This window comes from Ailuropoda melanoleuca, chromosome 4 (assembly GCF_002007445.2).
Source record: "Ailuropoda melanoleuca isolate Jingjing chromosome 4, ASM200744v2, whole genome shotgun sequence".
NCBI lineage: Eukaryota > Metazoa > Chordata > Mammalia > Carnivora > Ursidae > Ailuropoda > Ailuropoda melanoleuca.
Window position 1 is genome coordinate 71,793,535 of NC_048221.1, and position 26,037 is coordinate 71,819,571.

General features: G+C 37.3%; 1 protein-coding gene across 8 annotated transcripts in view; it reads right to left on the minus strand.

Annotated features, from left to right (window-relative positions):
• Positions 1-26,037, minus strand: part of SRBD1 (S1 RNA binding domain 1) — a 208,689-nt gene that overhangs the window by 168,822 nt on the left and 13,830 nt on the right. For all 8 annotated transcript variants that reach the window (XR_004624865.1, XM_034659076.1, XM_011236753.3 and 5 more), the window contains exons 4-9: positions 24,010-24,375; positions 15,674-15,840; positions 12,105-12,222; positions 10,936-11,074; positions 6,578-6,674; positions 4,959-5,094 (exon numbers count right to left, since the gene is read on the minus strand). Coding sequence is in view for 7 of the 8 variants with exons in the window: in XM_034659076.1 (XP_034514967.1) it covers positions 4,959-5,094; positions 6,578-6,674; positions 10,936-11,074; positions 12,105-12,222; positions 15,674-15,840; positions 24,010-24,375 (1,023 nt within the window). In the remaining variant the exon portion in view is untranslated. The remainder of the gene's footprint in view (positions 1-4,958; positions 5,095-6,577; positions 6,675-10,935; positions 11,075-12,104; positions 12,223-15,673; positions 15,841-24,009; positions 24,376-26,037) is intronic.

Here is a 26,037-nt window from a genome sequence, read left to right on the forward strand (position 1 = left end):
ACCATCTTTCACGCCAATGGACCTCAAAAGAAAGCTGGGGTAGCAATTCTCATATCAGACAGATTGGATTTTAAACTAAAGACTATAGTTAGAGACACAGAAGGGCACTATATTATTCTTAAAGGAAGTATTCAACAAGTGGATATGACAATTATTAATATATATGCCCCCAACAGGGGAGCAGCAAGATACACAAGCCAACTCTTAACCAAAATAAAGNCACAAGCCAACTCTTAACCACAATAAAGAGGCATATAGATAAAAATACACTAATAGTAGGGGACCTCAACACACCACTATCAGCAATAGACAGATCACCTAAGCAAGAAATCAGCAAAGAAACTTTGAATGCCATACTCGACGAGATGGACCTCACAGATATATATAGAACAATACACCCCAGAACCAAAGAATACTCATTCTATTCTAATGCCCATGAACATTCTCAAGAATAGACCATGTTCTGGGTCACAAAACAGGTCTCAACCAATACCAAAAGACTGAAATTTATCCCCTGCATATTCTCAGACCACAACGCTCTGAAATTGGAACTCAACCACAAGGAAAAACCTGGAAGAAACTCAAACACTTGGAGGCTAAGAACCATCCTGCTCAAGAATGACTCGATAAACCAGGAAATCAAAAAACAAATTAAACAATTTATGGAGACCAACGAGAATGAATACACAACGGTCCAAAACCTATGGGATACTGCAAAGGCAGTCCTAAGGGGGAAATACATAGCCATCCAAGCCTCACTCAAAAGAATAGAAAAATCTAAAATGCAGTTTCTATATTCTCACCTCAAGAAACTGGAACAGCAACAGAGGGACAGGCCTAACCCACTGACAAGGAAGGAGTTGACCAAGATTAGAGCAGAAATCAATGAATTAGAAACCAGGAGTACAGTAGAGCAGATCAACAGAACTAGAAGCTGGTTCTTTGAGAGAATCCATAAAATTGACAGACCACTGGCAAAACTTGTCCAAAAACAAAGAGAAAGGACTGAGATTATTAAAATTATGACTGAAAAGGGAGAGGTCACGACCAGCACCATTGAAATTGCAAGGATTATTAGAAACTTTTATCAACAGCTATATGCCAAAAAACTAAACAATCTGGAAGAGATGGAGGCCTTCCTGGAAACCTATAAACTACCAAGACTGAAACAGGAAGAAATAGATTTCTTAAATAGGCCAATTAACTATGAAGAAATTGAGTCAGTGATAAACAACCTTCCAAATAATAAAACTCCAGGCCCAGACGGTTTTCCTGGGGAATTCTACCAAACATTCAAAGAAGAAATAATACCTATTCTCCTAAAGCTATTTCAAAAAATAGAAACAGAAGGAAAGCTACCAAACTCATTCTATGAGGCTAATATTACCTTGATCCCCAAACCAGGCAAAGACCCCCTCAAAAAGGAGAATTACAGACCGATTTCTCTAATGAATATGGATGCCAAAATCCTCAACAAGATCCTTGCTAATAGAATCCAACAGTACATTAAAAGGATTATCCATCATGACCAAGTGGGATTCATACCTGGGATGCAAGCATGGTTCAACACTCGCAAATCAATCAATGTGATACATCATATCAACAAGAAAAGACTCANAAACCACACTGAGATACTAAGATACACCAGTTAGAATGGCAAAAATTGACAAGGCAAGAAACAACAATTGCTGGAGAGGATGTGGAGAAAGGGGATCCCTCCTACATTGTTGGTGGGAATGCAAGTTGGTACAGCCACTCTGGAAAACAGTGTGGAGGTCCCTTAAAAAGTTAAAAATTGAACTACCCTATGACCCAGCCATTGCACTACTGGGTGTTTACCCCAAAGATACAGACGTAGTAAAGAGAAGGGCCATATGCACCCCAATGTTCATAGCAGCATTGTCCACAATAGCTAAATCATGGAAGGAACCGAGATGCCCTTCAACAGATGACTGGATTAATAAGTTGTGGTCCATGTTTACAAGGGAATATTACTCAGCTATCAGAAAGAACGAATTCTCAACATTTGCTGCAACATGGACGGCACTGGAGGAGATAATGCTAAGTGAAATAAGTCAAGCAGAGAAAGACAATTATCATATGATTTCTCTCATCTATGGAACATAAGAACTAGGAAGATCGGTAGGGGAAGAAAGGGATAAAGAAAGGGGGGTAATCAGAAGGGGGAGTGAAGCATGAGAGACTATGGACTCTGAGAAACAAACTGAGGGCTTCAGAGGGGAGGGGGGTGGGGGAAATGGGATAGACTGGTGATGGGTAGTAAGAAGAGCACATATTACATGGCGCACTGGGTGTTATACGCAACTAATGAATCATCAAACTTTACATCAGAAACCAGGGATGTACTGTATGGTCACTAACATAATATAATAAAAAAAAACATTAAAATTTAAAAAAAAACACTTTTAACTTAACCATTTGCCATCCTCTACTCTGCAGATGAGCAGTGGCCATGAAGATAACAGCCTACATTCCTAGCACAGGTTGTTAGTGCCAGAGGGAGCAACATGAACCTTATTCTCAAAAATCTGTGGTTGTGTGTTTTGATCTGTCTGATGGCTTCCTGAAGGATGGACTCAAGGGCCTGCATTTGTTTTGCCTGTCTCAGAGTTTTCCCAGGACAGAAGCCATTCTCTGGGTGACATTTGTCAGAAGTATTTAAAGGCAAATAAATTAGTTGCAGTGTTGAGGGGTAAGGAATAACAGTAGGTGATGAGGGACTACAGTCAGGGTAACCAAGAAATAGACCCCTAAAAACAACCAAAAAAAAAAAAAACCACTCAATGAAAAAGAGGCTTGCATATTAGATACTTGAGGGGAAAGGGGCTTTTTAAAGTTCCTGCATAGACTAGAGAATCTCAGAATCTGTATGCATGGTTGGGACTAGCCTTGTGCTCTGAAAAGACCTTAAGCTTTCACCTTTGACTAACCTTTGGGCTCCATACAAACAGGAAGTGAAGGCTAAGGGGAGAGTTGTAAACAGCTTTGCTATGCTAATGTTTGGAGGAGTATCCCCAAGAGTTACTCTGTAAGAACTAGGAGAATGTGTTCTTTGTTTAGGCTATTTAGACATGAAGAAAATCTCTGTCAAATAACTACAGGTCCACTAAGCTAAGGGAAGAGATTTCAGTGGTCACACATGACAAAGAATACAGACATTTCAAAAATAGTTTAGAAGGTACTCAACTAACAACAAACTCTCCAACAGCAGCAACAACAAATATTGAGGGGGAGGATCTGATTTTCAGTGTTGCCAATTTATAATTCAAAATGTCAAGTTTTTAACATAAAATTACAAGGCATGCATAGAAACAAGAAAGTATGACCCACTTACAGGAAAAAAGAAACAGAAACTATCCCTGAAGAAACTCGGACATTGGTCTTACCAGACCACTCTAAATCAACCGTCTTAAATATGCTCAGAGTTAAAGGAAATCATGGACCTAAAAGACCTAAGACCTAAAAAAAATCAGGAGAATGTGGTCTCAACAAACGCAGAATATCAATAAAGAGTTGAGAATTACAAAAAGAAACCAAATAGAAATTCTGAGCTGAGAACTACAATGACTGAAATGAAAAATTTACTGAAAGGGTTCAATAGTTAATTTGAGCAAGCAGAAGAAGAATCAGCAAACTTGAAGATAGGTCAATTGAGATTATAGACTCTGAGAAGAAAAAGAAAGAAACAGAGCCTAAGAAACCTGTGGGACATTATTGAGTATACCAACATAACGATTAACAGGAGACCCAGGAGAGGAGAGAGAGGCAGAAAGAATATTTGAAAAAATAATAACCCAAATTTTTCAGTTTTGATGAAAAACAATCAACACATCCAAGAATCAGAATGAACCCCAAGAAGGATAAACTCAAGGAGATCCACAGTGAGACACATTATAATCAAACTATCAAAACCTAAAGCCAGAGAATCCTGGAAGAAGTAAGAGAAGTAATCCATCATGTGTTAAGGACTCGATAAGATTAACAGTTGATTCTTCATCAAAACCATGGAGACTAGAAGACAATGGGATGATAAATTCAAAGAGCTGAAAGAAAAAACTGTCAACCTAGAATTCTATACCCAAAAAAAGTTCTGGAGATTGGTTGCACAACAATGTAAATATACTTAACATTACTGAACTGTGCACTCAAAAATGGTTGGGATGGTAAAGTTATAAGCTAAATACATATGTTCCATGTATTTTACCACAATTAATAATAAACTTAAAAAAAAATTAAGACCTTAGAGATAAACAAAAACTGAGGGAGTTTGTCACTAGTAGACCAGCCCTACATGAAATGTTACAGTAAGTCCTTCAGGCAGAAATGAAAGGACACAATACAGTAACTCAAAAGCATACAAATAAATAAAGAACACTGGTAAAAGTAGCTACACAGGTAAATGTAAAGCCAGTATGATTTTATTTTCAGTTTGTAAATCATCTTTTTCCCCCATATGACATAAAAGCTACTTTCCACGTTGTAGATAGAACAATTAGGAAAAAAACTACTAAACTGAAAAATGAGAGTAAAAGAGATAAAATAACTAAAATTTACACAACTAAGTGAGATCTCACACTTTATTCTAAATCAGATTATCTCTAATTTGTACGTCACAAGGACAAAATCCAGTATTGAGCTCAAAGCCAAGCACAGTGAGAAGCAAAGTCTAATACGAAAGATCACCAGTCAGAAAGTCAAGATACCTGAAGTGGTATATTGTCAGCTCTGCTAATAATGCTCAGTTTTACTACTTTTTCTGGGTCCTGAGTTCCGCATTTGTGAAATGGGAAAGTTATGACAATATTATAAGAATTTATATAAAAAAAGAAGAAAATTGTTGCCTTAAAATTCTTTAATTCCTTAATAAGTAAAGTAGTAGGCAAATCCGAAGTATCATCATTATTATTACTATCAGCATGGATAAGCAGTTTATTTACCTGATGATGTTGGATGTTTCTTATGTTGCATGAAAAATTCTGGTAGAGCAGAAACTTATCAACATCCTTCTCATTTACTTTTTTTGAGGACACCTTTGCCAGAGATGACTGGATACAAATATACCTATTTTGGCACCTGCTCAGATAAACAAATATTCAAAAAGCAAGTAGTTATTAACATGTCCTTTAGCAAAGAAACACATTATATGGAAATAATGTTAGCAAAAAACTTAATCTATTACCAAATGAGATTTTTTTTTAATGATGCCCAAGTATAAAAAGGTACTGATCCATCAAAAGAGGACTCTGCTAGCATAGATCTTCCAGATCCAAGCATATAGCAACCCAATCCTCCTGTAAAAGGCCTAAATCAGTTCATCTGCAGTTATGCAAGACCAAAATTACACATACAAGATCAATAATTCTGGTCTACACAATCAGAGCCAAGTAAAAGCTAAAAAGAAGATGGGGCGCCTGGGTAGCGCAGTCGTTGGGCGGCTGCCTTCGGCTCAGGGCGTGATCCGGCATTCCAGGATCGAGTCCCACATCGGGCTCCTCCGCTGGGAGCCTGCTTCTTCCTCTCCCACTCCCCCTGCTTGTATTCCCTCTCTCGCTGGCTGTCTATCTGTCAAGTAAATGAATAAATAAAAATCTTTAAAAAAAAAAAAAAAAGCTAAAAAGAAGGGAAACAAGACATGGCAGAACAGCTTCCAGCGACAGTTTATAAAACTGAAACAAATTTCGGAAGGATAATTACTTATAAAAACACATTTAAAATCTAGGCAATTCTCCTCCTTTGACTCATTCCTACTAGGAATTACCGTTACTATTACTGAGGAACTAAGAAACTTCTCTCCCTGTATTAACAAAAACCCTGACAAGCCACTGCAGTCAACTGGTTCATCTCCACCTTTACTCTCCTCTGCACACCTCATACAGAGATGTGGAGAAAGAGTAAAAGCAGACCACTGGCAAAACCCTGTGTTCTCTGCTGACACACAGCTGAAAAATATATTAAAATAGGATTTTAAGATAATATCTTTTTTTAATGAGGCATAAAATCCAAAAGCCCAAGTAGGGCCTAAGTCATGAGGTTTTAATCTCTTATAAAGGGACCATGATACCATGGATAAGCAGCTCTCTGCATCAGCTGAAATTCATTTTGAGGTCAGCACTTTTATCTATACCTGATAGTAAACATTCTCAAGTTAACTCTATCATTTATAAATACCAGAAATGAGATATTATAATACATGTATACTACATACATCACAATATGTTTAAAAAGCATGCCACTCAGTCTAAATGAATATGAATCTCTCTCTGGCATACACTGTGTAATGTAATGGTTTTAAAACTGTTCCTCAGAGCCCTCCATTGAGGTGTGTCAGTGTAAGGAGGATGAGCAAGCAGAGTTCCAGGATCCCCGCCTAGAATTCAATTAAAGCAACTTTACTTTTATCCGTTTAGTATATTAGGGTTCTGTTGCTTGAACAAAGAGTTCTGCTACCAAAAAAATCTAAAAATAAAGTTTTTAATGAACACTAGTGTTAGCACTAACCATATGACCCTTAACAGCATGAGTCCACAAAGCAGAAAGCTATAAAAGAGTTACTCACAATTTCCGAATGAAGTCAAGCGTGTCTTTGTCTTTAGCAATCATGTCTGCTAAAATATGCTGCACTCCTGTTTCTATATCCTGGAGGGCTGAAAGTCCTTTAGGAGAAGGGGAAAGGGGAAAACAAAGAAAGAACTACAGATTGGATTTTTAAGTCTATAATTAAATCATAATAAATTTATTCCAGTCAAAATAAACCCTTAAATTGAAAACCTTAAGACAGAGAAGTATCATAGCAGTGAGTAGCTTACCTCTGCAAAAAAATAAAAAGTCTCCAAACAATAATACAGGACCTTTACATATCATATAACCTAGTGGTAAAAAATGCAGCTCTGGAGCCAGCTGCCTGGTGTAATCCTAGTTCCACCACTAACCAAATGTGTAACCTTGGGCAAATTACTTGACCTCTCTGTGCCTCAGTTCCCTATAAAAATGGAATAAAAGCACCTATTTCATGAAGTGTTTATAAAGAATAAACATGCTATAGGAAATATATATTAACAGAGTCGTAACCCAAGGTATACCATTTCATACCAGTTACAAAAATTATCCTTTACAAGTCATTTTATTAATATTCTTATTTTGACTTATGAGGCACTTATTCACATTTTTAATGACCCATTTGAATTTCTCAAATCTCATGAGCACAAAACAAGAGCCATTATGTGGTCATTCATCTTCCTAACTGAATTGTCTACCAATGGTGCATAAAGTTCTTTCCAAGTGCTTCTGGTTTGCTAATTTATAGCAGTGACTCTTGAACATTATGGCCCCTGTGATATCAACTTATATATACACTGAGAGAGATTATCTGCATTGCTTTTTTCCCATTTCTTCTTAGTTGTTGTATTTCCATTAAAGCTTTTTTTTCTTGCATTGAAGTTTGAATTACACAAGCCCTAAGTATCATAAGTATGTTTTTCTGAGAGCATAGTTTTAATGAGTAATAGGTACAAAAGACAAAGAGAATAAGATGACAGACTTATGGAGTCATTAACCAAGAGAAATGCCTTGTTGGGTTTTGTTATAACTAATCTTAACTATTAAAATAACTAAAATTATTTTAAAGAAATTTAACCACTAAAATTAATACAAAGTCTGTTTACATTTTAAGAGAGTTTCCCTATGAGGGGATTTTCAGGAGTGAATTACCTTTGAGAGGTGGAAGGTTGTATATGTAAAGCACCTAGAACAGTTGTGACATAATAGGAAGCAGTCAATAAATGTCTGCTCTTGGGTGAGCTATCTCCCTATATCAGTCTTCATCTAAGAAAACCAGTCACTAATGCACTAATTCCTGGAGTCCCAAAGCACCTTACAGTATCATTATACAATATTTAATAGAAACACCAGAGTAGTAAGTCAGAAGCAAAGATGGAACCTATCTCCAACGAGAATCATCAATGAAAGAGAACAGAAAAAAGGAGTTATATACTTTGCTGTTATAAATAAAAGACCTTCACCATCATTTCTGGTGAATACAATTTGTAAATTTTTTTAAATTAATAAACCTTATATAATTAAAATTACACTAGAGCTCTAGAGCAATGTTTTGTATAGTCTAAGGACCCAAAAATAAATCCACGCTAGGTACTTACTAAAAATATGGATTCCTATACTTGGGGATTTTTGTTTTGCAGAGGCTTCCAGATGATTCCGATACCCATTAAAGTATAAAAAAAACAAAAACACAGCTGGGGAGGTGCCTTGAGCTACCTCTAGAGCAGTGGTTCCTAATGGGAGGTAGAAATTATCAGAGTCACTTGGGTAGCTCATCCAAATTACATTACCTCCCTCTCAGTCCAACTAGGAAGAGAAAGGACTGAAAAAAGAGTCTTGCGTGTTTGAATAAGCATTTTTTTCCATCAGAGAGAATTGATCATCAGGGCTTAAGACAGCCAAAAATAACAAGAGTTCAAAAAGTTTAGCATCTCAGTGAAATCAGGAGAAAATAAGACCACAGAAGCAGAAAATCATATCTCCTTTGTTGTAGTGAAAACTTTCCAGCCAGATTCTTCAAAGCTCCACAACTGTAACAAAAATTGGAGGGCCAACACTTCCTTTCACTTTATCTGCAACAAGGCTACCTCTTCTCCACACAACACAGCAATCAGCTAGTCCTCCTTGTATTAACGTGGGGATATTCTCAAAATTCTAGGATGTAGTCCATTTGTGGCACGTATATCTTTTTGATTCAGACCAAATTCCTACTGGTCTGTGGCAAGTAAGAAGTGTCTTCCACTTCACACTGAAATAGCTGGTTTCTTCTTCTAGAAATGATGGGAATGATGAAAATATTTCTTTAGAAAAATAAAACAATTGAGGATGATCATGAGTATGTGTATAGCCCAAGAAATGATGGGACAGAGAAAAGGAAAAAAACAATCCAAGCAAACTTTAAAAACCAGTATCTAGTGTGTTTGGATCAATTGTAATTCTTTGACATGTATGATCAGAGTAAAAGGAAGAGGGAATAAAGCAAACAGGAAGTTCAATATATGCTACTGTAACTGCACTGAGCCCTGACCAAGCCCCATTGACAGAAGTATCACCAAGTGTCCATCACCATGTAGTTCATGAGCATCACCACATACGGTCATGAAAAGAGATAGAGTCATCCAATCTACCCAGTAGGAACTCAGTATGTATGCAAAACTAAGGAAAATTTTGTACCAAAGGAGTGAAAAGGAATGGAAATCGATCATAAAAGAGCAAGAACAGACAATAAACCTTTATGCATCTGATATTCTGAAAACTCCAATATTTCATACTAAGAAAACTATCACTGGGCAAGAAAGTTCCCACTGTGGCTGACCTTAACGCTCAGCTATAGTCTCAGCTACTACTAAAACATTAAAATTGCATCATTTGAAAATCCAACCAAAAATACACATTACAAAGTTAAATTCGAGTTTTACTCATTTCAGTCCATCTCTATATTCAATACTTACTTGCTTTCTCTTTTAATTATTGTCGTTTTCGAAACAGATATTAAGATGTGTGTATCTGTATGTGAACAGACATTTGTATTTTTACAGACACTCATCCTTAATTTTTTAATCACAAACTCACATTGCTGAATAGTTTAAAATGAATGCAGGTTACAATATGCTAGGATTCCCCACAGTGTAGTACAGAATGTGGAGATTCTTTTTTTTTTTTTTTTAAAGATTTTAATTATTTATTCGACAGAGATAGAGACAGCCAGCAAGAGAGGGAACACAAGCAGGGGGAGTGGGAGAGGAAGAAGCAGGCTCATAGCGGAGAAGCCTGACATGGGGGCTCGATCCCATAACGCCAGGATCACGCCCTGAGCCGAAGGCAGACGCTTAACTGCTGTGCCACCCAGGCGCTCCGAATGTGGAGATTCTTATCAGAGACTGCCCCCTGTAGACACTTAGGTCTCCTAGCCAAAAGAATAAACAGAAGGCCAAAGAAACCAGAATAAGCATAGGACTTAGAAGAGCACCAATCTTCCCATCCTATCCTGTCAGAACTCCTATAAAAAGCCACTCTTGCTCAAAGAGCTCTTACTCTAGGGCTTATTTTGTCAATAAAACCAATGTATCTTGACATGTATCAGTTGTCACTTTCCATGGGTTTCTCTCAGAAATTCTCTCTCCCATACCCTCTTCCCATCTCACTCTCCTTCTTGGGCACAGATACACAAAAGGTTAGGAAGATACATTTCAGAAAAAAGACCCTTTACTCCTGGAGTGTAGAAGTGTGGAAGCAGGACTTCACTTTAAAACATATATGTCAGAATTGTTGAAACTCTTTTTAAAAAGTAGACGTGACTTTTATAATTAAATAAATTTTTAGAAATAGAATCAAAGTTTTAAAAGACTATATAGGACATTCTTTAAAACTTTGGGACATGAAGAAATTTCTCTAAAAAGAAAAAAAAACAAGTATCTTAGAGGAAAGATTAACAAAACTGAAAAGATTAATAAATTAACTATAATAAAACTAAGACCTTCTATTTTCTGTTTATTTAATAAACAGCATAAAGAAAGTGAAAAGTTATAAACTGGGAGAAAAGATTTGTAATACATATAACTGAGAAAGAGTATCTTAAAAAGTACTTATAAATTAATTAAAAAAAGAAAGAGAAACAACACAATAAAAATGGGCAAAAGACTAGAACAGGAACTTCATCAAAAGAGGAAGCAGAATAGCTAAGCAGTAGAGGTATAAGGGGATTTATTTTATTAGAATTATTTATTCTTTATATGCTATAATACTCTTTGTATAGTCATTACTTAATGAAACCATTTTTTTAAAACATAATTTTCAAATTTAAAAAGGAAAAAGAAAAAGAAAAAGAAACAGGGATGATCTCTTGAAGTAAAGCTATACCTTTTACATTGGGTCTAATATAAGATAGCAGATTGAGCTCCCCTGGATTCTCAAGGAGTGTCTTGGCTGCTCCTTCTAATCCCAACTGCTTTGCTCTCTGGGCTTTGGTGCCTTTGCTCCCAGTTTTATACGGAGCTGACTAGAAAAAAAAATGTCAGAAAATATACCATACCAGTCAGTTTTAAAAAGCAAGTCAAAATTAAAACACAAAATTAGAAGACATGGTGGGAATGCTAAAGACATCCTTTTCTCAACCCTTTCCTCTCCCTTCAGAGATGAATTAATACCAACCAGAGACTACTAGCTATACAAAGATGGTTATTCCTTACCTGATTCTTTACACTTTTCTATTTACTTCACAATAACCATTTGTTGGTATTCACTCATCTTAAAAACTCAGTGCCTAGACTACAAGGACTATAAGATCCTCTCCTCAATCCAACGGAGCTCCTCTAAAAGCTGCCGACACACAATGCTTCTACTTCTTAACACACATTCACTCCTCAACCTGAGCCATTGGGCTTCTCTTCCCATACCTTGCTAAAAGTGGTATCCCAAAGAGGCGTAATGATCCCCTACTTACAAATACACATTTTTCAGTCCTTATCTTGCCAAACTTCCCTACTACATTTACTTACTTAATAACAATAGATCACCTATAGTCTTCCATGGTGTCATCATCTCTTGATTCTCCTCCTACTTCCCTGACCATTCTTTCCATGTCTCCTGCTTCAGTTCTCCCTTCCTCCACCATGCTTCAAAAGTTAGTGTTCCTCAATGCTCTATCCTGACTTGCCTACCTACAAACTCTCTCTGAGTGAAATCTTCCATTCTCATGGTTTTAAATACCAACTACATGCTGAAGACCCTCACAGTTAGGTCTCCAGCTGAGCACTCTCCCTTAAGCTTCTCAGTTCCATAACCTACACTCCTTTGTCTCCCCACTTAACTGGGAATGCCTTAAAGACAAGGACTCTGTACACTTATCTTAGCAAACCACACAAAAAAAGCACTTGATAGATATTTATTGAATAAGCACTTTGTTGAATTACATAACGATGGTTGATGACTTTATCTTTTTATTTCCAGATCTTTTTTAGCTATAAAAAGATCCAAATAATATTATAATTAGGTAGGTATTATATTAAAAGATTAAAAGAGTTCCTTACCACATGTTCTAGTTCTTCAAAAGTTTTACAGTTCAGCAAGGCTTTTAACAAGCACTCAGACATCTTCCCCTCCTTCTTAATTTTTTGGATTGTACTATGAACCTTCTTTGCAACAGCCCTGAAAATAAAAACTTTTGTAATATACAAGACTTATGAGTCAAAACTTCCTTTTTGAAGCTATCTCAAAATTACAGGAATGTTGTAGGTGAGATAAAAACACTTTCCCCTCTGAACCATTTAAGAATAAGTTACCATTACCTAAATATTTTAGGGTATATTTTCTATAAACAAGAATCTCCTACATAACAATATAGATATTAAAATCAGTTAATGAATAGAGATCTATTACTATATTCTGATCCACAGATCTCACCTAAGTTTCATCAACTGTTTCAATAATGTCCTTGATAGTGAATTTTGTTAAGAGTGGGTTGTATGTAATTGCCATGTGCCTATGGTTTCCTTCAAGCTGAAATAGTATCTCAGTCTCCCCTTGATTTTCAAAGCCTTGATACTTCAGAATGTTACAAGCCAGTTATTTGGTAGAATGTCCTACACTCTGAGTTTCTCTGATGTTACAGAAGTAATGGCGTGTTCTTATCACTGCATCCTTTAGGTGGCAAATGATTTTCACTAATCACCTTAGATCATCTGATAGTGTTTGTGGGTTTCTACATGATGCAGCCACTCTATTTCTTTGTAATTAAGTATTTTGTGGAGAGGTATTCTAAAGCTATTTAATTATCCCACTCCTTATTAAAGTTTCAATTTATATGCTGATTTATTTATATCACCACAGACTCATGGTTTTCATTTAATGGTTATAATCCATTATTAACACTTATTTTGATCCTCAAATTATTCCAAATTTGACCAGAAGTAACCCCTCCAAATTAGTTTCTGTGTTCTTTTGACATATTCCCATCATTCTTTGAGCACTTCCTTATTCTCTGGCACAAGATATTCCAGGCTTTTACTTTCCTTGCCCCAGCCCCGGAATCTGGCGAATAGTACATAGAAACCAAGTTATCGGTGCTAGATGTGTTCACTGCTACTTGGTATCATCACTCAGGACCAGCACACCTAGCACCCATAACTGGTCTCTAAATACCATTCTCCAATGGAGAGAGCCAGGATTTCACAGAGAAAAGCTAATTCCAGGAATCAATGCATAGATAATAGGGGCAAGAGCATGGTCATTCTACTACTTTATAATGATTTTGTACTGTGAATACACAATCCTATTGTTATATCTAATGCCTCTCACCCTACTTCGTTACCTGTTACTACTTACAGCATCTGCCTAATTGGAATTGCTAAAATGATGGGAAAAAGTTAGATGCCAATATAGATTATTAGAAATGATTGATGGGGGAAAAAATTAAATCTACTTATAAAAAAAGAAAAAAAAACACCAAAGGTAGAAGATTGTAAATTAAAGAGGAAGCATATGCAGTACTTATATTACAACCTGTGTATCTTTTACATTCCGGTAGCCCAAGACTGTTTTCAGGGGCTAAAGCCCACCAGGGTCATTTTGACAAAAGGCCAATGTCCTATTGGCCTGCATATATAGAAGAGGAAAGGCGTCTTTAGAGAAAAAACAGGAAGTTTTTCCTACTATACATAATCACCCTTTTTTATTCCCATTTTTAACAGTGACCCTCAATAAAAAATATTTTTTACTTTGCAACCTAGTACACATATACACGTATATATAATTTTAGATATAATAAAGTTGTATAAACATAATATAAATATATATAATACACAGTTACACAAACATATGATAAACAGCTTCATGAAACAATATTTACTTTTACTACATAAACTGTACTCTTACATTTTCTATTCTCTATTTAATTTTTGTTAAAGTGGTAATGACCCACTACATTAGTTTCACTACTCCTTTATAGGTAGCAATTAACAGATTGAAAACCAATGCTCTAAGTTATAGAAAATGTTGAGTTTAAGAAAAAATAGAGACCATATCTCATTTTCAAATCTCTGTATGGTATACAAAGATCTTCCAAGCCCCAGTCAATGCCCCCACTTATTCAGAGAAATATCCCTCCACTAATATTCAATGTATTTCACTACTAATAGATACCCAGGGAATGAATTCTTCTGCAGAAGTTTTTTTATAGAAAAAGAAAATAATAGTAATCTTGACATAAAGCTTCTATTTGTCCCCCATACAACCAAATTTTTAAAATACCTTTAATTTTTAAAATAAATTATTCTTGCTTGTTTGTGACACTTTCTTCAATTTCAGATCCCAAATCCTCAGATTTTCTTCATCACCTTGGCCTTCAACCAAATAGAAAGCTTACTTCAGAATTCATAAACTACTGGCCTTCTACATGTGGCCTGTAGATGGTTTCATCTGGCCCAGAAAGTTTTTATATAAAAACTCAGATTACCAGGTTCTTTGGGAAAAATGCACAGGACAAGCTGGCAAACTGGGCGGACAAGACTGCATGTCAGTAATCAGCTGGAACAGATGCTACCCCTTTTAAGAGTTAGGATCTCCAGTTTGTACCCCCTGGTGCTTGATTATACTAACCTGGGCCTGGAAGACTTAAATCTGAAACCATTTGATTAGCCAGTCATTTATACTTCTGGGCTGGCTAATTGATTTTGCCTCTCAATGAAATATAATTCTCCACCTATGAGCATCTTAATACTCCTGGCACTAAAAGAACTTCAACAAAAGGTGTAGAAATGCTAGTGAGATGCAGGGTCCCCCCAAATCCCAGGAGATTACCAGGCTGCTTGTAAAAAACAACTTTTAGCGCTTTTAGAATGGCTTGAAGGTAAGAATTCTATCCAATTTTAATCAGATCCTTGTCGTAGAGTTGAAGAACACACACATTAACAACACAGCACTTGGCATGTAGGAGACATGCAATAAATGCATGAATGGTGAAGAATGTTTAATAAACTCTACTGAAAATATAGTTAATAGTCTTGGCATGCTTATTTCTGACTTATTACATTAAGTCCAGAGGAATAATTTTTTAAAGGATGCTTTTCATTCTATAGCTATACAAAACTTAAAACCCACTAATATCAAATTACCATGCCCTTTAAAAGATCAGAAAAAAGAAATATACATATTTCCTACCAAACTCTATACTGCCAAAAAAACCTCTCCATTTAGGGACTTCATAGTATTAAGAGGACAGTTTTATATAAGCTAGCAAAGATTCAGACTAAAATGTATTTTTCTCAGTTTCCTTCCTTTGCCATTATACACAAATATTTCTATGAGAGAATATGACGGTCAAACTCCTGAGCACACACTTTTAAGGCAGATCTCCTTTCTGCCCATGCGGGCCCGAGCTATTCATAAACACTCCAGCAGAGGGACTCTGTACACACCTAAAGAAGCAAAATGAGCTGACTTCCTCTGTCAGAAGGTGACTACATTCAGTTACAGTAATTCAAGAAAACAAAACAATGGAACTGTTGAAATATGCTGTCATTCACCTCCTCACTGTTTCCCTCACTGGCTCACATGGCCTCTTTTCCCTCACAGTAGGCTCATCCCTTCCCAGGTTTCTTACCGGAGCTCCTCCAGGGTTTGTCGAACTTCTCTCAAGGAATCAGCATCGAGGTTATTAATAAGCTCTTTTCGATACCGTATGATGAAGGGAATTGTGTTATCATCATTAAAGAGACGAATAATGTTGGCACAAACCCAAAGTTCAATATTCGTTCTCTCAGATAAAACCTGCAAATTAAGGATACTCAGTGGTTTAAAATCCTGAAACTTAAACATCTATATTATAATGTACGGTTTAAATACAGAATCAAATAATGTTCTCCAGTCACTTAGAAACACTTGCGGTGGTTTAAAAAAATACATATATGTACTGACAATCATAAAATAGTCATTTCACTAATTCAGTAAAATTCAATCAAAGCCACTCTGTAATCATTCTAATTCTACAGGTCTCAATAAGACACACTTTTCACCTCTCAAGATTAGCAGCAAAGATCAAGAAGTTGGTAACTCATTGGGTTCATATGTGTCAGCACATGACACTGTGTTATCTCACTGCTAGTGAGAAAGTGCAATGGTATAACCTCTGGAGGAAGAACAGGTTGGCATTATCTATCAAAACTTATAATGCATAAACTCTTGGCCCAGCAATTCTACTCCTCGGAATTGATCCTGATATATTCATACTCCTGGAAAATGATATTATTTATAGTGATATCTTTTGAAGAACTTTTTCCAGTATAGTAAAAGTCAGCAAAAACCTAAGTCTATAATGGGAAACTGGTAAATAAATCATGACATGATAAGAGTAGAATGAATACCATGCAACTAATCTTAGATGAACTGATATGGAATGACTCACAAGACCTAGGAACATGGCTTACTCTCAGAAAAGGTAAGTGACTGGATGAGGAAGGGTAGGAAGACTCTTCTGTATCTTTTGATTTTCATATCATACACATATACTACATATTTGAAATAATTAATTCTTTTTAAAAAAACAAATCTATAGGTTTCAGGAGCATGTACATGTAAGCAGAAAAGTTTAGAGAAGTCAGCCTGAAGAAGAGAAAGAAGGAAAGGCAATTTCAGTAACTGTTCTCAAAAGCAGATTTTTCAAAGTACAGTACGAAAGGTATAAATTTTATTATTATTTCAATCTTACTGCCCAAGGTCAGCCAAAACTGGAAAGGGAAAAAAAAAACCAGAAAAATTACTAAAGAATCATCAAAATCAACTAATTAAGAAAATCAAGTCAATATATAAAATAGAGTGAATTTCAAAACTACAGGTGAAGTAAGAGGCTGAAATCCACAGATCATCGAGGAAGGATACTCTCTTCTGGCCATCTTAAATCCTGAGGCCTACATTTTATCACGTTTTGATGCATTAATACCATCTCTCTGGTGAGTGAGAAAGCCAATTTCACATCTCCAGCCCTGGCTCTCTTCCACATGAGCTCCAGACTCATTTAGACATATGCTCTTGAAAACATAATGGGCATCTCAAACTTGGCTTTGCAAAGTGTTCTTCCTCTCAGACTTATTCCTTCTCCAGTTTTCCCCCTTATTATGTCCAAATAGCAGTTGAAGCCAGAAAACTAAGAGTCCAACCCTTTCATTTCCTTCAACTCTTAAATCCACTCTATCACAAGAATTAACTCGAACTGCAAAATATTTCTGTAGTCTATTACTGTTCTTCATTTCTTCCTCCCACACCTGTCTAGTTCAAGCCAGGATTACTCAATAGCCTGTAACTATTCTCCTGCACCCACTCCAATCCCATCTATTCCAGTCTCCATGAACCAACAAGGATTATCTTTTTAAAATGTATATTGGGGGGCGCTTGGGTGGCACAGTAGGTTAAGTGCTTGATTTCAGCTCAGGTCATGATCTTAGGATAGTGACTGAGCCCCACATCGGGCTCCATGCTCAGCAGTGAGTCTGCTTGAGGTTCTCTCTCTCTCCCCCTCCTTCTCTGCCCCTCCCCACCCCCGTCTGCATGCTCACATGCTCTCTCTCAAATAAATAAATCTTAAAAAAAAAAAGATAAAATGTATATTGAATCATGTCACTTGACTAGTTAAAACCTTTCAATGATTTCCCATTGCATTTAGAATCTAAACTCCTTACCATGACCCAAAAAACATCAGCCTCCTGCCAACTTAATCTTATCCAGTCTTCCCCTCATTAGAAGCCAGCGTCTGCCTTCAGCTCAGGTCATGATCCTGGGGTCCTGTGATCGAACCCTGCATCAGGCTCCCCGCTCAGCGGAGAACCTGCTTCTCCCTCTCCCTCTGCTGTTCCCCCTGCTTCTGCTGTCTGTCAGTAAAATAAATAAAATTAAAAAAAAAAAAAAAAAAGCCAGCCCCAATGACTTTCTCTTAGTTCCTAGAACAAGCCCAGTTGTTTCCCTCTTTAGAGGCCTTCCTGAGGTTGCTCTCCCTTCAGAAATGCTGCTCTTGCTCGTTATCTTCCCTGAGCCCTACAAAATCAGACTCATTAGTATTTTCTCAAACCTGTACCTCTTACTTATCTTAGTTCAATTAATATCATCTTCTACCACAGAATTCCTCGGGGATATCATGGCTATCTCCTCCAACACCACCTTCCTACTATGTAGCAGCTATGTGCCTTGAGAGTACTTGACCTCAACATCTCCAAAGCATTTTGTTCAGTATCCAACTGTTTTATAATTAACAGCCGGAGTGTGGCCAAAAAGATTGGTCCAGTCAGCATGAAGCTCAAGATTTGGGTTGAAACTCTGGACCCAGGTACAGTTTCTTCTAGAGAAACATGGTTTGTACACACAGACTCTTGAAGCTGAGGATGGCAGTGCTAAGAGAATCGTGGAAAGACTGTTTCAGTGCACTGATCAAACTTTTCCTGTTACAGATGTCAAGAAATCTCCTTCATTGCTTAAGCTAGTTCGAGATGGGTTTTCTCTTACTGCAACCAAAAGCATTCTAGTCAAATGTCCTCAGTATCACTGTGTGTTCCCTATCACGACAATCTAATCTGTCACCATGGAAGCAAACTGAACTTCCAAAATGTCTATTCTTTCCCCCCAAGTTCCCTTTCTGCTAATATCATCTTTTATCTGAACCACAGGGTAGTTTTGTTTTCTATGCCTTCCACCCGGCCTCTCTGCATTACTGTTGATTATATTTCTAAAACACAGACACACGGTTTCCCACTATCCTAAACCTCAGCTATTGTTAACTGAAAGGGGCTCGAACATAGCCTGAGATCCACATCTGGGTCGTACATGGTCCAGAAACATCATGTGTGTTAAAGGAGTATATCCTGCAGCTTATGTAGATTTGCTCCTTGAAATTAAAGACAACAAAGCTCCATATAAGCAATCTCCACTTTTGGGCCTCCAAATCATTTAATTCCTTCTCTCTTAATTTAGTCAAATGTTTATTTTAGCTCATATTATATGCCAATAACCATATCAAGCCAGTGAAAATGAAATGTAAAATACCAAGTCCCTCTTCCCAAGGAGCTTACAAGCTAGAAAGAAGAAAGACAGACAAGTAGTTAAAATCTATTGTGATCTGTACTCTGACAGAAGCACATATAGATTGTTTCAAGAGACATGGTAGGTAGAAACATCTAATTCTGCAGCGATGGAAAAGCAAGAAAGAGAATGAAAGTATCTCCAGGTAGCCAAATGGGCAGGAATTCCATGAAGAAAGAACACCATATCAAAAACCACTGAGGAGAAACCACTGCACATTTTTTAAATTGCTGTAAGTTCAGCAATGCTAAAATGTACAAGAGGTGTTGAGATGGGGTGAGAAATGGAAAAGTGGATGGAGGAGATGATGAATTTCATGTACAGTCTGAACTTTATTCTATACTCAATATTAAGCCACTCAGTAACGATCTGCTCATTACTTAATTTCGGCTGTTGAGTCAACCTGCCTGTACAAATCCCTGTGACATTTACGAGTCAATGAGATCTGTGGACCAGAGAAAGTGGCTCACATTGTGTGGTCCCCAAACCTGTAGCATAAGCACTAGCTGGGAACTTTTCAGAAATGCAAATTCTTGAGCCCCACCCAGATCCACTGAAGAAGAACCTCTGGGGTAGGGCCCAGAAATCTGTGTTTTAGAAAAATGAGGCAAACAACAAAGATAGAACTAAGAGAGATTAAAGTGGAAATCAAACCTTAGGGATGGGTAGGGATATGGGAGAGAACTACTACAGTTTTTACTTTTAAACTCTTCACATTTATTAGTTTAATAATATTTATAGTTAACTGGTTAGGAATGAGAGTAAAGTAAAAAAGAAGGCAGTCTCAAGATTTTTTTTCAACCCTAACACTCAAATAAGAGAGGCACTTTTTGTGACTGTTGTTGGAAGCTAACACTTGTATAGAGCTTATTATGTTCCAAACACTTTCACATATTCAGTATTAACTCAAACTATATGAGATAGGTATTATTACTCCTGTTTTATAGATAGAAAAACTGAGGCCCAAAAAAGTTAAGTAAATTGCCCAAAGTCCCACAAGCTACATTATCTTTTCAAATATTTGATTTGTGTGCAAAGAAAGATGATTTTGTTTCAGGCAAAAATACAAATTAAACAAACAGCCTCACTTTTCTTCCTGAATCCCATTGCAGATGAAACATGGTGCCTTCACACTGCCCTCTGGCGTCTAAAACTTCCAACAAAATGGCCTTCTTCCAAAGTGTCCTGAGATTTATTGCTCCAATCTATATTCCCGTTCCCTCAGTTAAAAAGGAAAAAATCTGAGTATCAACAAACTATAGCCTTGATCATCCTGGCAGCAGCTATATTTTAAAAGAACTAAAATTAAATTAAATTCTACTCTAATGAGTAGATTTGAGAGATAGAATTTTCTACTCAAAATCATTCCCCAATCAGCAATCTGACACCTCCTTTCTCAAAAGCTTTTGATTCCTGTTGTTCTCTTTATCCCCATCTATTTATTTTATTATATTACTTATTTTATCACACATAGACACTTCCTTAAAGACCGCAAAAGGAAAAACTATGCTGTTAGAAGTCAGAAGAGTGGTTAAAGGAATGGGGACAGGGGACTAGAAACCATATAAAGGGGATTATAGGGTGCTGGTAAGGTTCTGTTTCTTGATATGGAATCCTGTTACTTTCGAACATTCATGAGCTATATATACTTCAAAATATTATATATACTTCAAAACAGAAGTATACAGACTTCAGAAATAGATTTTTGGGGGGACGCCTGAGTGGCTCAGTCGCTTAAGTGTCTGCCTTCAGCTCAGGTGATGATCCCAGAGTCCTGGGATCAGTCGCGCACTGGGCTCCTTGCTCAGTGGGGTGCCTACTTCTCCCTCTGTCTGCCGCTCCTCATGCTTGTGCTCTCTCTCTGACAAATAAATAAAATCTTTAAAAAAAAAAAAAAAGATGTTTTTTAAAGCCATAACAAACACCAGCTAAATCATAAAAACAAAAAGGGCTAAACCAATTGTTTTACTTAATCCCTCCTGAAACAAACAGGTAACCTAATGGGTGGTGTGTGCTTATATGCAGAAGTGCAGTGAGAAAGCCAACTCGGACACACTCACCTCCTTCCAGTCCCCACTTCTTTCCCCAATTTTGTCATCCCATGGTCTTCTTCACCCACATCATTCCTCATCATCTCTTGCAATAAAAATGGCTAATAAAGAGGGTTTTGCTTGCTTTTCCTCTCTAATTTGGCAAACTTCACTAACATATTATATGTGGCTACTCCACTCCCATATTCCCAGCCCCCTTAAAATGAAGAGACTCTAACAGCAATCACCATTTTGAAACATTTAATTTTCTCAAAAACTGGTTGTAGCTAGTCACCTCTTCAAATTCTAAAAAAGGTCATGGTATTTATATCATATTTGCATAATTATATAATGTTCTTTAATGAAAACTAGTTTCTGAGAGCAACCACACATTGGCAGTTTGGGGGAAAAGGCTGAAGAACAGGTTGCCTCTGCTCAAGGGATCCAGAAATCCCCAAAGTCTGAGTAAGAAATGGACAAAAAGTATGTTTATACATAAAGTCTATAAGTGACTTAAGTACTTAAGTATTGGCAATGCAGTTTTCCCTCCCTAAACAAGATGGTGATGTTCCTGAAAAAGCAGTTGACTTTTCAGAGTTGAGAAACATACCACGTAGGGAAAGAAAAAGGATCATGATGACATGGTGGACAGGGGCTATGGGGAACAGCACACAGAATGAAGGAAACAGAAATGACATTTCCCACAGGATCAATTAGTAATGATTAATAATCTCTATACAATTAATTTCCATTGACAACTCCTTACTAACTAGGTATCTTTCAGGATTTCCCCAAAGAACTTGGCCACATACTTTGTCTTGTGGCACATAGTATACATATCACAGGCATTTCAATGAGTCTGGTCCTCATCCAGAGTCAAGGCCTTCCTGACTGTTGGACTCAGCACTGGTGACTCTCACTCTTCTCAGTCTCCTCTCCCCTAACACCTGCCACTGCTGTCATCCATGTTTGGAAGCAGGAATGCAGTGCCAAGACAAAATTATTCTCTGCTGTTTCTGGGGGAATAAGAAAGGAAAGGAAAAGAAATCCATATATACCACAAGAATTGTCTGAAAAAGTAACTCAAGGTTGGACAAGAGGACTGCATATGGTTAAACAAAAAAACCCAAATGCAAATCACACCTAAAGTTCCCCGGGCAACCCCTAAAGCCATGTAGAAAATGCTGAGCTTACTAGCTGTCAGGGTGCCTGGTGAAGGTGGCAGCTGTAGCAGCCATTTCCCCCAACTCACAAGCAAGGAGTGCCAGATCCCAAGAGCAGACTTGTTTGAAGTGTCAAAAAATCACTTCCAATAAGGAGGAGGAGGAGAAAACAATACTTGGAACTGAAAAGAAAGAGAAAACTGAGAAAGTGCCTTCCTCAAGTCCTCACAGTTTTCCAATTTCTGGTTCAAGGTCTCTGGGAGACTTGATCACACTTTGTCCCTTCCATTTTTGAAAGACCCGTATCCTTGGTAATAAACTTTTTTCTGTTTCAGGTCATTGGAAGTAGATTTGTATTACTTGTAACCAAGAGATAATGGGCTAAGGCAGGAATATGTTCATCTCTTTCTCTGTTACACAGATCAGGGGATAGGTGTGAAGCAAAATGTCATGGAGTAAGCAGCCCTTAACCTTGAAGAGCTTATCTCTACATTGCAAGAGACTTCACGGTCTCTGAACCCTTCTTCCCTCTCTCCTGCTGACTATCCACTACTAGAGGCAGATCTCCGTCAACAGCAGAGACATAAGCTTCTACGTGCTAGAGAAAGGAAAAGGAAGTGGGACATGTCGACCAGGCCCTGTGAGTCTGAACTGGAACTAAGCAAGGGGTCTGCCTTTTAAGAAAGCCAGGTGATCTGATGCAGGTGGTCCATGACCCATCCTTTTAAAACATGTCCTTGTAGGCCTAAGTGAATAAAGAAAAGATGGTATAATGGAGCCTAACAATACACTGTTTCTCCAAGAAAATATGGACTGTTTAGTTCAGGAACAAGGATGAGAAGAAAGCTCTGAGGCAACATTCTACTCCTTAGTGGGCCAGAAAAAAGAAAAATCATAATTAAAAATTACTGGTGATATTCTACTAATAGGTAACAGAAGAGACAACATGGGAAAAAAAATCCCTCTGAAGAAAAAGGTAACACACAGCTAGTCCCAGACTGAGAAGTAGTACTTGGGGCTAGCAGAGGCCCTGGGCTCTAGAGCAGTAATTCACAGAAGAGGAAGAAGTGCCCATCAGAATCACCATGAGACAAAGGACAGGGAGGAAGATCCCACCCAGCTACCCTGAGGGGCACTACCATAATTAATTCTGAAATGTCCCTAGAGTGTGCTGGCACAGACAAAAGGTTGAGAATCACCATTTAAAAGTCCCTCTTCAGGTCTTCTCTGCCATTCCTAAAGACAAACAAGGAACTGGAAGAAATCCAAGGCTGCTCAAGTTGGAATTCTGAAAGATTTTTCCTAAGAAATTTCTAGACCTTGTTTACTGTATATTACAACATTACATTAAGAATTAGAGCTGTACTAATGGCCAATGTCCTAATCACTCACACTACTTTTATAGGGAAATACAGTCCAAGTTCAAAACAAAACCTTCACAATGAACTTATGAGGGCCCAATCTGTTGATGCAATCTCTCTATATAGAGCATGTTCACCAAAATACCATGGCAGAGACCCACCTTGCCTGAGGTCACAGCTCTTAGCTCAAGAGCTGAAGATGATGAGTTACAACATAAAACAGCATACCTAGGACAGGAGCCAGTGGCCGAAGCCTCCAGAAATCACTCTTATCCTAGTCAAAAACAAAGGAACCCAACAAACTAAAATGACTGCACATACCTGTACTATGTCCCAGTTCATTTCCACCTCCTCTTTAATGCTTTTGGCATTTGCTGGAAATCTCACGGGCTGCCCCTGAGGACATGTTTCAGTCTTCATTTTCTTTAAAGGGGACTGACCAAATGTAAAGTCATCTTCATTCTCTTCCTTCTTGCATGAACCTTCCCACATGGTGCTCGTGGATGGTGTCTCTGCGGTGTTGGCCATGTTTGTTTCTTCATCAGCTTTCAGCTTTTTGGTCCTCTGACCCAAAGGTGACTGAGATGAATTCTTCCGTTTTGTCTTTGCTGTTTTCAGAGTCTTCACGCATTCCAATTTATTTTTTCTGTCTTCCAAATCAACATCAGCAATAGCCACAGAGTTATTCTATCAAACCACAAATAGAATACATGAGAATTAAAAGGTAAAAACCAAATGCTCTGGAATATTATTCAGCAATAAAAACGAACAAATTATTGATACACACAATAACTTGGAAGAATCTCAAGGAAACTATGCTGAATGGGGAAAAAGGCAATTGCAAAAAATTAGATACTTTATAATTTACATAACATTAATGATTTATGCTTTATATAACATTCCCAAAAAAATTAGTGGTTACTGGGGGGGTCACAGATGAGGGTAAGGGTCCGAAGGGAGGTGGGTATGGCTACAAAAAGGCAAATACTAGGCAGTACTGGGGATCCTTGTGGTGATGGAACCATTCTGGATGGTGGATACACATATGCATACAGGTGATAAAATTCTACAGAACTAAACATACAGAAACACATAAGTAAATTAATACAAAAAAATTGGAGAAATCTCATAAGATCCCTGAATATTATCAATATAAATATCCTGGTTGTGATATTTTACTATAGTTTTGTAAAATGTTACCGTTGGAAGAACTTAAAGGGTACACAATCTCTGTATTATTTTTTACAACTGCATGTGAATCTAAATCTAGAAATAAAGTTTCATTTTCTAAAATGAGTAAAGGATAAGTCTATGCATGCTGGAAAAAACAAGATTTAAAACTTGCAATCAAAAGCCAACCCTTTGGAGGAGAAAAGTAATACTCACACACTCATAAAACTCAACAGACTATACCTGCCACCAATTTATGCAGAAGGCTAGGAACAGAAAACACAGCATGACAGCACAGTGGTGTCAGGAATTTTCCTTTAGGAGGAATCTACATAGTAGTCCACACTAGTGTCCAGGGGCCACTCTCCACCACCTCACCCCTCACAACAGCTCGGCTGTGAAGGAATGACACCTGGCATTCATTTTGGCACTGGAATGGTAAATAACATACCCTACCTGTATGGAGTTTACAATTTCATAAGCTAGCCTGTTTCTGGTTACCTAAGTAGATGCAGATGGCACAAACTCAAATAAAAGAAGAACTCCCAAACTATTTTTCAGTCAAAATTCAATTTTCTCTCCTATCAAGTATTTTTCCAGAATTATTGACTACTGGAAATACTGGGAACTACAATAAAGAGCATCCCCATCCTACTACCCACCCACTACCACCTAACCTGGAAATGATGTACATTAGATATCCCTGAATATTATATCTGTAGCTGAAACATAATGGATAAGAACAGAGATATAAAAATAGAATGACTTCTAAGTCCGTAATTAGTTGATAATAACCTGACCAAATGACTTGATATAGTAAAAGAAAGAAGGTGTCAACCATACAGAGGGCTGTCAGCCACCGAGGAACAGAAAAACAGGAACTGTAAAAAGCAAGTATGATCAGCATCTTCTAAGCAATGTACAAGGAAAAGGAAAGCTTAGCAAACAGACTGAATATTTTGGTCCCAATAGTAAGACAGCCCTCCTGTGAGATGGATACATCAGACTACCTTAGATTTGTGCATTTAAAACATTTGATGTCATCGTGACAAACGTGATACCTAGACCACAGCAGGCATTCAATAAATCCAAAAGAATGGATTTATCTAATTTTCCCAATCTAGATCCATGCTCATTGAGTAAATTTCTGATTCTTATTTAAGTGCCTACTTACTCCAA